Source organism: Chenopodium album, chromosome 27 (genome assembly GCF_948465745.1).
Source record: "Chenopodium album chromosome 27, dcCheAlbu1.1, whole genome shotgun sequence".
In the NCBI taxonomy this organism is placed as follows: Eukaryota; Viridiplantae; Streptophyta; class Magnoliopsida; order Caryophyllales; family Amaranthaceae; genus Chenopodium; species Chenopodium album.
This window is the reverse complement of record NC_137860.1, coordinates 35465430-35477714: the sequence shown is the minus strand read 5'-3', so window position 1 is coordinate 35477714 and position 12285 is coordinate 35465430. Positions and strand designations below refer to the sequence as shown.

The 12285-nt window shown below is 34.6% G+C and overlaps 1 protein-coding gene and 1 non-coding gene across 2 annotated transcripts; both read left to right on the top strand.

Moving 5' to 3' along the window:
• Positions 1-1571: 1571 nt before the first annotated feature.
• Positions 1572-5111, top strand: LOC145620232 (uncharacterized). The gene is made up of 3 exons (XM_081674869.1): positions 1572-1851; positions 2403-3686; positions 4686-5111. Exons 2-3 carry the CDS (start codon positions 2449-2451, stop codon positions 4693-4695), a joined length of 1248 nt encoding a protein of 415 aa, XP_081530995.1. The 5' UTR covers positions 1572-1851; positions 2403-2448; the 3' UTR covers positions 4696-5111.
• Positions 5112-9681: 4570 nt separating this feature from the next.
• Positions 9682-9763, top strand: TRNAS-AGA (transfer RNA serine (anticodon AGA)). Its single transcript has one exon. It is a non-coding gene; the product is annotated as a tRNA-Ser (tRNA).
• The last annotated feature ends 2522 nt before the right edge of the window (positions 9764-12285 follow it).

Sequence of the window (12285 nt, the reverse complement as noted above, 5' to 3'; positions counted from 1 at the left end):
ACATTTATGGACATAAATTGATTGTTGAAAAAGAATTTAAAATCGATGGTTAAATGTCAATAAAAAAAAACGATAGTTAAAGATTTCCTGTGACATTGTTAGTATTAGTATGTACTCATACCAAATTCATGTCACTGGTGGTCTTTAACTACCAAACTCTTGATTTAGTTAAGGTTTTGGAGGGGCAATTTAACCTTTAATACGGAGTGAGAATTTAATTTACCAAAAAAACTTGCAGTCCCATAAATAGCTTGTTTTAGATGATAAGAAACGCCTCGGCTTGCATGCTATTATTTTTAAATCGAGTAATTGATCAATTAGGTACTATTTTTAAGTCATATTGACCTCAAATTTGATCCTTAGGAGACAAGATGACCCATAAACTTTAAATGAGCAAGTTTATCAATTTGAAAGTAATGGTACATTTTTTTATTAAGTGTGACCTCAAATTCAACTTGTAAGGGGAAAAACGTGTGACCTGAACTTTGCTCCGGGTAATACTTTAACCCATGGGTTATAGACTTAGGGCCTGTTCACATTTACTTAATTTCAGTTCAGTTCAGTTCAGTTCAGTTCCAATCAATTCAGTTCAGTTCAGTTCCAATCAGTTCAGTTCAGTTCAGCTCTTAATTTCTCTCTCACATAAAATATTCATTTCAGCTCAATTCAATTCACTTCAGTTCAGTTCAGTTCCAATCAGTTCAGTTCAATTCAGTTCAGTTCCAATCAGTTCAGTTCAGTTCAGTTCAGCTCAATTCAGTAAATATGAACAGGCCCTTATAGTATTAGACGCTTTACAAGACCAAAAACTTTTGCATGCCCCCAGTGTATAATAATTTTATTGTACATCGTAATTTTTGCGAAAAGTGACCCTTTTTCTTAACAAAAGTGACCCTTTTTTTTTTCACAAAGTGACCCTTTTTCTCACAGAAGTGACCCTTTTTTCTCACAAAAGTGACTTTTTCTTTTTCTCACAAAAGTGACCCTTTTTTCTTACAGAAGTGACCCTTTTTATCACAAAAGTGACCCCTATTTTACAAAAACGCACTAATATCCGCCGATGTCCCTGCCATATCCATTGGTGGCGGGTTGCATCTTTGTCATTGCATTTACATTAGCAACACAGTAATTGCAGTACAAAAATTTAACAAAACAGAGAGATATTTTCTTAAAATAGAAAAAGAATTAATCGCTCAAAATGATAATGCAATGCGTCTACAAATCCAGAATTCAATATAACATAAGTAATTAAAATCAGAAGAAAAAAAATTACATACAGGAAGAGGTTACAAAATCATAAAAGGCGAAAGAAATTTTGAAAAATAATCAAAATACCTCCATCATGAACTTTCAAAACAAGCATTTTAGCTTAATTAATTCGGAAAAATCAAAATCAGATCAAGTACTATTAACTAAATAACAAAAATCAATAAATAGAAAAGGAAAAAAAAACCTTTGAATCTGAAGACATATAGTGATAAATCATGGAAGATGAAGATAAAATGAAAGAGTAAAGAAAAAGGAGAGAGAAGAAAAGTAAGAGTAGAGAGAGAAACTGAAAGTAGAAAGAAAGATCCAGAAAATGAAAAATAAGGAAGAAGGTGCTTACTTTATTTGAGCTGATTTACAATAATGTTACGGGTGTGTTATAATATTTGTATTACAAGACTTGTAAATTTTTTTATTTGACTACACTACGATCTAAAAAAAGTAAAAAATCTAATCCTCATTAAATTTCATTTTTTGGAGCCTCGCTTATACGCTGCACCTCTCTCACCATTGAAGCGTACTCTGAGTTCGTCTTTGAAGCGCATCTGAGTTTTTCTCTCCTCCATTGAAGCAGCTTCTGAGGTAAGATTTTTTCTCTCTCCGTTTCAATTATCGAATAACAATTTCACAATCTAGGGTTTTGTTTCAATACTATCGTTAATTTAATTGTCTGTATAGTCAATTTAGGGTTCTTCTTAGGTGAATTTTTGAACTATAGGTTATAATTACTGATGATTATAAGGAGAAATTTCAAGTATGAGTTGTGTAATTGGCTCAGGGATTGGGCTAGACCTTTGTTTTGCTCATGTTCATTGAATTTGAGGTGGGTTTGGTATATTGGCAGAAAATTCCCCCTTTTTTAGGGTTCAATGATCAATAGGGGTCTAGACGTCTAGTGTTATACAAGATGACTTCTTTGATCTAATTAGCCAATTTTAGGTGTATTTTATGCTTTGAATTGTTGTAATTTCGTTGGAACTAATACGATCAAGTCATTCAAGCTTTGTTGTGACGGCGTTTGTATCCGATTATTCGAAATTTGTGTGATTCTGGTTTGCTTTTATTTTTCGTGCCGGTATTTGGGTGTTTTAGGTAATAATAATGATATTGATGTGGTTTTCTTGGGTATGTAGGTTGTGTGTGAGAGAGATAACAGAGAGAAAGTAAGAGAATCTGCAAATGGACCTTATAAAACAAGAGATTATGAAAAAGAGACAGGCTCTCTCTGCAGAGAGGCCAGAGTCGGGTGGGAAACGATTCTTCAAGCGGTCTGAGATTGAGCAAAAGCGCCTTCAGAAGGTTCGTGAGGAGGAGAAACGTGAGCTCGAGGAAAAATCTGTTCGTCAGCAGCAATCCTCCTCTTCCTCTGCTGCTTCCACAGCCTCACTCCTTGATTTAATATACTCTACCAAACCGAATACCGATTCCTCCTCTAAGAGTGTAACCTTGACTACTGATGAGCAGAACAATATTGATGAACTAAAACTTTCAAAACAAGAAGTGATTCGCCGTCTTCGGCTCTTAAAACAGCCCATTACCCTTTTTGGAGAAGATGATAATGCCCGTCTAGACAGGTACAAGAATGTCCTGAAGACGGGAACCTTTGAGGTTGACAGTGATGTGACGGAAGGCCAGACAAATGATTTCTTGCGAGATATTGTCGAATTGAAGAAGTGGCAAAAGACAGGGATTATGACTGACCGAAAGAGGAAAAGTGAAGATTTGGAGGATGGAGAGACAGGTAAAGGAGATGAGGACTTGAGTGGGGAGGGGGCCTCTTCTGGAGTTGATGCTGATAAGGACATAAAACTCATGAAGGCGAAATTTGAGGATTTGTGTGAGGAGGATAAGATTTTGGTATTCTTCAAAAGGCTGTTAAATGAATGGAGACAAGAATTAAATGAAATGCAGGATTTGTCAAGGCGGACTGCAAAAGGAAAGCAGACGGTTGCCACTTTTAAGCAGTGTGGTCGATACTTGACTCCATTGTTTAAATTCTGCAGGAAGAGGGCTCTTCCAGACGACATCAAGAAATCGCTAATGTTTGTCGTGGATTGCTGTATGCAGAGAGACTATCGAACTGCTGTGGATTGTTATATTAAGCTGGCCATCGGAAATGCACCATGGCCCATCGGTGTTACTATGGTTGGTATCCACGAACGTTCTGCTCGGGAAAAGATTTATACCAATAGTGTTGCCCATATCATGAATGATGAAACCACCCGTAAATATCTGCAGTCTGTCAAACGGCTGGTGACTTTTTGTCAACGCAAATATCCAACTGTGCCATCTAAATCAATTGAATTCAACAGCTTGGCAAATGGTAGTGATTTGCAGGCGCTGCTGATGGATGAGCAGCATTTGGAAGAAGGGAATCACGTTTCAGAGGAAAGGCTTCAGTTAATGCCTGCTCCAAGGTAATAGCTCATAATCATGTTGATGTCCTTACTTGATTAGAATGCTTTCTCGATAGATTATTGTCATGTTCTGTCTGTCATATTGCTAATATAGTTATCTTGTTTCTATTTTTTCGACATGGAATTGTTGTGTGAATTGATCAGGCCTGCTTATAGAGATGTTTGAATCTGCGTTTTGCTGGTTATTGTAGCAATGAAGTATTATTGATGCCAATCACTTGGCTCAAGGAGTCTGGCATGGGACTGTGGTTTCAATACTAGGTTGGGGTGTTTTAATCGATGCTTTGCTCGTTAGGATACAATAGTGTACATAATTGATAATTCTGCTTGATCTTTTCATTACCTCTGACTCTCTGCTCATAGGTTTTTCCGTTTTGATACACAGCATTGAAATGATCTGTTCAGTGTAATTAAGGATAGAAAATTGTGGACACCTCATATGATGGAGCTGAGTATGTTTTGCAAATGTCTTGAGCAAATCAATTTTTTGGGCTACCATAGATTTTTTCCCCCCTTGTGTGTGTGTTTTGTTTTTGTTTTTGTTTTTGGTTTTTGGTTTTTGGTTTTTGGTTTTTGTTTTTGGTTTTTGGTTTTTTTTTTTTCCCTGGTCATTCTGATGTCGGCGGTGTTTGCTTCCCTTGCAAACGCTGAAAGAAAAGAATTTAGCCAAGTTTGTGAGCTAATTTATCTCTCTTTCAAAAGTCAAAGTGTCTTATAAGGTGAAAGTTACATTCCACTGGTTAGTTACTTTGTAGTTGGCTGTTGTTTGACTTGGAAGGCTTCATTTTGAACTTATAATGAGCTCCCATGGTTATTTCACAAGTTCATTAATATCATAAGTTTGCTTCTAATTTCCAAGACTAGGTGCAGCATAAACCTAGTTCTTAATGCAAAGTCTGTTCAGTAGTGAGGTCTTGGCTTAATTGTAAGTCCATGATATTAGTTTGACACCAAAGGATCCCATGCCTTCCATCCTTAACCGCCTTGTTTTGTTTTCAGTGACGAGTGAAGAATGGATCCTTGCAGTAGCAAGCCAACTGCTATACATGAACCCTTCTGATCCCGAGGTGTCTGATGATCATCGTGATCTGCATGAACATTTTGGCAAGTATCCTGGTATTATATGAGATACTTCTACTTTGCCTCAAGCCTTGTCTGCCTGATGAACTGATTCTTTACAAGTTGGTGTAGCTCCTGTCCAACCTTGTAATTCGTACTTGTCACTCTGTCTTCACTAAAGTCTGGTGCATCAGTAGCTACAATGCAGCAACAGTTATCAAGTGAACATGTACGAAACCAAATTTCTGATGCTTTTCAAGTTTTATATTGTATTGTGTAATCTCTGTTCCCTTCTTGATATTGTTATCTGACTTAATTGTAAAATTAATACTTTTCATCTTCAAATGATCTAAGCACTGGATGTTATCATAATTTCTACTCTATATAATCAGATGGCTTTTACGTGCTTCTACTTAGTCTAAATTTCTCAGGGTGCACATCAGGGCGTGAAATCAGTTCTTGTAGCTAACAGCTTGAGCTCAATAAATTTTGGAACTTTCTTTGTGCGCTGTGTATGAACCTGAACATAGGATTGTCTATTCATTTATGTTCATGAACTTTTCTGTTTGTGCTCATGAACTACTCACCCATATAACCTGCATGAGCAATAACTTGATAAGATCATTTGTGTTTATTTTTAAAAGATTAGTCGTGTGTCATAGTTTTGGTTAATATTTGTGCACAAATATGAGATTCACTTAAGCTTATTGTATCTGGTTTAATATAGTTTTCCGATTGTTTTGAGTTTAATTTTGATGATAAGTTCAATGAAGGTAGACTTCGTATTACGTATCTGTACCATTGGGAGTTGGGGCATATAAAGAGCTTAGGGTTCTAATCTCAAATTCTCATTTCATTGATGTTGTGCAAGGGGAAAAACTTGGTTGTTTTGACAAAATAAAAAGTGCTGAAAATGGCATTAGTTGCTTTAATTATTCAAGAAAGAGGTGTACTCTTTCTTACAATACTACCTACCCTGTAGATAGAAAGTGGGTGCAAAAGGCTGGATATGAAAGGAAGATTTCCAGAATCAGTTGAACTAAACATAATTTCTTACACGAAGCAACCTCCTGGCTCAATATCTATAAAATCCCTACATTTGCCAAAGTAATTTCATCATACTTAGGAGATAAATCACCAGACACCAGCTTCTGCAACTAGTAATCGTTTTACGAAGTATTTTGCTTTTTTGAGTCATGGCTTACACTTATCAGTTTCTCCTCCTCTTACCAATTTTTCTCATAGCCTTATTATCCCGTATGAATGATATCAAGATTCATGCAGATGCTCGATATCTAGCTGAGATATCAGAGCTTCCACAGCCTGAGATGCCCTCATTTCCTGATTTAAGCAATGTGGAATTGCCTCCATTACCTGATCTCTCTTCTCTGCAATCTCTTCAGTTGCCAGCGATTCCTAATTTGCCTGAATTTTTCAGGAACCTCAATCTGCCACAGCTTTCCAATCCCTCTTTCCCTGCCTTCCCGGGTAATTCTCAAGAAGTTCCAACTCCTACGGTCACCAAAGCTCAGTCAACCACAAACCCTTGAACCAGCATACTAATGTTTATCTGTTGGTCAATCAGAAAATCGGACAATGTTTATACGAAGTATTTTCTTTTGGTTTAGGACAATAGGTGTTCATGTACTGATATAAAAGTGGATTGTGACAATCAATTAATGTTCGGCTTTTTGCCATATAATTCATTATTTATGTAATCTGTATGTTATTAATTGGTTTAATAAGAGCAGCTTCTTTGTTTCTGAAAATGTTTGTTATTCAACTGGCATCATGCAAGACATTATGTCATTATATCAGTTAATATCGTAAACTTATCATAGAAACCGTTTCAACATCTCGAACTTTAAAGTAGCTCTTGATCACAGGCTCACAGAGCCACATCACACTTCTTTATCTTCTGTTTCACCTAGTCGACTAGTTATGAATTTAAACCCTGTCCTGTGAGGTTAACAGTCTATCCCTGAATTCATCTTGTTGTTAAGCTGTTTGTGCAAATTCAGCATCATCCGGTTTCACGTTTTCTCCTTCCTAGTAATGTGCTACCATGAATGTGAATCAACTTTTTGGACTTAATGATCATGCACCTATGCTTATTTACAATCTAGGGAAAAATCCTTAAATTATTTTGTAGGTTGTGTAAGTAACTATTCGGATGTGATCCTGCTGTGCCTTTTGCAATTCTAGTGCACCCTACAATTTGGGTTCAGATACTTATTACTATTTGGGATGCCTGAGCTTAGAAATTGTCACGTATATCTTGACTTAATTGGAGTGCCGGAGAGAGGATGTGAAAGAGACTACTATTTTGACAGATAAAGAGTGTTTCAGTGAAATCATGACGAATCCTTTATCAAGGTGTGTAACAATCTGAGAATTTATTCTGGGAGGGAGTTGAAATTCTTTTGAACAATCATGTACCTGTTATCAGTTGGATTGAGAAACTGAATGAAATTATAACCCGTATACAACGTATGTAATTTTTATTAATATTAACATTACCCCAACATGTAGACGGTCTTCTGAAGATACTCAGAGAAGAGGGGTTGAATATCGTGCAGTTTTGCACCTATGATATTAAGGGTTCAGCTGTTCTGTATAAATTTTGCTCTATGATGATAGAAGTACTGTTAGTTTCCAACTTTCTGCTCAATCATGCTTACATTTTATGCAAATTCTAGACTCGAATTGTAGATCTTGCTTGGTGGTTACTCTCAAGAAAGATTTTTCATAGAATTAATTAGCCTATCATCTATTCATCTGTATTTACAATCCAAAATAGATTTTCAATAGGCAACATAAATTTCTGCATTAGAGAAGTTCAACAGACTGCAGGATCATCACCAACTTACCCTTTATTTCTCTTCAAATACCTGCAACAGATGAGAAATTCAAGTAAAAGTTATAAAATACATGTTTGGACAAATTATTCAGGTAGGAATTATTGTATGATTTCTTGATTTCTAACAGACGGAAAAAACAGTGCTTACAGCAAAATCAGGAAGAACAGAAAGTTAAAGAAGTTGATAGCAGAGAAACAAGTCAAATCTACCTCTTTATGATGGCTTTAATTAAAATTTGGTAGTGTGAAACAAGGAGTTGAGCTAAACAATACAATTTTCTCAACCAACAGCTTTTCGTCTTCTCTTCATTCACATCATTCGACTATATAATCCTACCTCTGACAATACAAAGTTCAGTAACTTTCCTGTTTTTTCTGAAACCATGGGTTATGCTTACTACAAAACCCGTCGTGCACCATTAGCACTAGCTGTCTTACTGATCGCGTTATCATTGATGAGTGACCATCTTATCCATGTGGTGGCTCGTCATCTCATGGAAGCAAGTTTGTCTGATGATATCCCTGAGGTTCCTGACCCCGAGACACCTGATGATCCTGTAGACGATCCTGATGACCCTGTAGACGAGAACCCTGTGCCTGCAGCTCCTTACAATCCCTTGTTGCCTCAGCCTAATCTGCCAGAAGTTCCTGGGGATTTACCTGAAGTACTGCCTTCTTCAGAGTTGCCACTCCCTACATTTCCGACTACCTCAACTCAAGCAGTGGCCACTAAACCATAGTCTGAGCATCATAAGCTAATCTATATATCTGGATATGCATACTTGCTTAGCTTGTTTATTTCTGTTGTGTTCTTAATATGCATGTGTTGTTTTCAGTTTACTATTGCACTATTGCAGTGATGTTGTCAGTGCTGTAGCTGTTATTACTTGGTTTTTTTGTGTAATTATTGATATGTTGTTATTTTCGGCGGATAAACACTTAATTTTATAAATAAGGAAAATGATATATGTTACTCTTTTTCATTACTTACATAGGAGTTAAAAATGAAAAATATTAATGAAATACCAGTATAACATTCAAATATTCAATACGATGATTTATGCGTGAGTAGCGTGACTTTGCCATGCATACTTATAGCCGGCCAATTGACCAGACTAGTAAATAAAAAAGACTCTTAGCGACAAATTGGTAAAAAAATAATTCCGGCGACAATTTGGTAAAACAATTAACCCTAAGTGACAATCTGGTAAATAAAATAATCTCAGGCGACAGTTTACCCAAAAAATACAAAAATTTCCGACAAATTACTCACTAATGCTTAATTTAGTTCGTTTTTATTGGTTTTTTTTACCAACCCTTTTAATGAAAATAACAATTTCAAGAAAAAAAAATGTTGAAGTATCAATTTTACTTAAGTTTCATACCCCTTATTAACGAAATTCTTTTAAAAAGGGGTTGAAAATAAATTTGGTATTGGGATTTAGCAAAATAAAAAGGGGATGACATATTAATTCAAAATCTTAAATGGGAAAGATAAATTTAAAATCACAAAAAACAAATTTAATTTAGATTTTTAAAGAGTTTGTCGACAAAAATAAGATTTTTTTGGTCTAAATGGCGCCAAAGTTTATTGTTTTTATCAAATTGTCGCATGTAGTTAGCTTTTTTTACCAAATTGTCGCTCGAGTAAGTTTTTTTTACCAATTTGTCATTAAGGGTCTTTTTTATTTACCAATCTGGTCAATTGGCCACTTATAGCCTCTAACAACCTACCAATTTATCCATTTCCTCAAAAACTAATAATATTCCCTCATTTTACACAAATCAAATTATAAAGAATTGATATTTTGCTAGAGTATATCGGAACAACTCTAGCAAGATCTCATGGTGACTATTCTTTTGCTCAGCTTAATTACAAATCACACAAATTATGCTTAGGCGTACCTCCTTTTGTCCTTATATTTAGCTCTCCATTCTTTTCCTTTTTTTTTTTTTTTTTTTTTTCCTATCAAAAACCAAATAAAACAAAACAAAAAAAAAAAAAATAAAGAATCCAAACAACGGTTAAGAAGTAAGTATGTTCTTGTACTATACATAAGCAATTTTACCATTGAAGTGGACGTGCCGGAGTGGTTATCGGGCATGACTAGAAATCATGTGGGCTTTGCCCGCGCAGGTTCGAATCCTGCCGTCCACGTTTTTTCAGTAAAACCATTTTTAGTTCAACATTTTTAATTTTATGGAGTATTCTCAAGTCTAGTTTAAATCATGTTTTCTGCTATAGTGCTATACATCTTTTTCGATTCATAATAAATACTCCCTCCGTTTTTAAATACTTGCTCCACTTTCCTTTTTAGGCCGTTTTTAAATACTTGCTCCATTTCCTTTTTTGGAAAGCTTTTACAATATTTAATTCATTTCTCACACTTAGTGGACCCAACATAATACTCTCTCTCCTCTTATTCTTCCACTGCTTTTGCTTTTTACAATTTTATATTCTATCAACTACCCCACTACCTCCTTATATTATTACTTTCTTCAATTTCTCCTAAAACTCCGCGCATGGAGAAATTGAGCAAGTATTTAAAAACGGAGGGAGTATTAGTATATAAAGTACTTCGTATATATCCTATTCTATAGTGTTTGACAGTCTTATATATGTGTATTTTTCTCATTAAAAAATTCCCACTAAAATTGCCCGTGATTTGATATTTTATTTTTCTTTTATATATATATATATATATATATTGAGGAATATTTTCTTTTATATTTTATCCAATCAAATTCAAATAAATTGAATACAATTTTTTTAAAAAAAAAATTAAAAAAGTGTGAATATCATTTAGCCAAAAACACATTAATTACTTTTCTCTTTTATGTGAATTGGGTAATTTGTTGCAAATTTAACGTTGTTATTAAAAAAAATAATTGGCCAAAAACATGAAATATATAAATAAAATTGAAATATTTTGAAAATAATTTAATGACACACAAATTAAGTAGCTAAGTAGATGATCGATTTATTTGGTAGGACTAACTAATAATTTTTTCCTTTCAAAAAACAAATAATAATGTTTAGAGCTCATCATTCTGCTCAACTAATTCAGTAATTTGCCATACAAAAATACAATAATGTACACCAACATAATTCTCTTTAGTCTTATATATAAACCCAAAACTTGGCCTTTCTTTTTTCTCAATCAAAACTAAATTACAACTCTAGGGTTAAGAAACTCAGTGCAAACAAACTAAACTAAGCTAAGCTCATACCTGGCCATGGCAAATATTCGTAACCCCGGCTTCCTCTTCGCTCTCTTCATGATCATGATTGTATCAAGCATTAACGTGAGCCAAGTAAGAGCTCGCCATCTACTCCAGCTGAGTACTCAACCTCAAACCGCGTTACCTCCCTTGGCAACCACCACAATGCCGAACATGCCACGACCCTCTTTACCAAGCGTTCCACCACAGGCATCGACGACACAGATGCCTTCGCTACCAAGTAATCCGGCAACTACCATACCATCACTTCCTACGTCGTTTAGTATCCCTCCTTTGCCAGGAGCAATTGCTTCATTATTGCCTACTAATTTCCCTACCTCTATTATTTCTTCTATCCCTTTTATGTCTCCTCCTCCATCCAAGTAATATATACGTGTAACACGATACATATGTATGTTGTACGTACGTGGTACGTACATGTTTGTTTAATTGCTTTCGATTAGCTTTTTTCGAGCATTAAATTTTATCTTTTGGGAAAATTAGTATGTAATTACTTATGCATAATCAAGTAATTACCCGTCGTGTATATGGATAGGAGAGTGATTGATAATATGTGTTTGTTAGTTTGTACGATCGATGATCATGTACTACTCGGTTTGAATTTTATGTATGATTGATTGTTGTTAATATTACGTATTATTGGATTATTAATTATGAATATTATTGATATCTACATATTAAAATAAGGAAATTTATATATTATCAATTATCAAGTGATGAAAATGAGAGGGACTATTAGTCTATTAGTCGATCATACCCATAACCTTTGTGTAATATATATTGTTGACACCGAAATTTTGTTAATTATTAGGTGTCAGATATATGTAAATAAGGAGATAATATAAAAAAATATAAGGTATATATATATCTTCAGAATCTCATAGATTATTATCTTTTACTCTACGACACTCTATATAAAGAGGGTCGTATCTAGGGTTTAATGAGGCTCAGATGGAATAAGTCACAAACACCACATCTCCTCCCTACTACCAAACATTGTAGGTACGTAGTATGGAATAAGCCGACAAGGCCCGTACTATAAACAAATATCAAAACCCTAACCCTTTGGAGAGAGGAATCAAGAGATCTACGAGAGTTGTAACCCCATAAATTATCAATGAAATAATTGTTCCGTATATTTTTCTGCCTCTTTATTTGTATTGCAGATTTGAATTTTTATGGTTTACATATATATTTATATGCATATTCAAAGATCTTTATGCAAATTTAAATTACTCATATATATATTTCAATAATACATCTTTTTCGATTCATAATACATATTAGTATATTAATTACATGATACCTATTAAAAATGAGAGGTAGTATATATGTAAAGTTATAAACTAATACGGAGTATAACATGCAGGGATGAAAATGTAGTGATTATAATTGAAAAGACATGCGAGTATGTGACAAAATATCGTACAAGAAAAG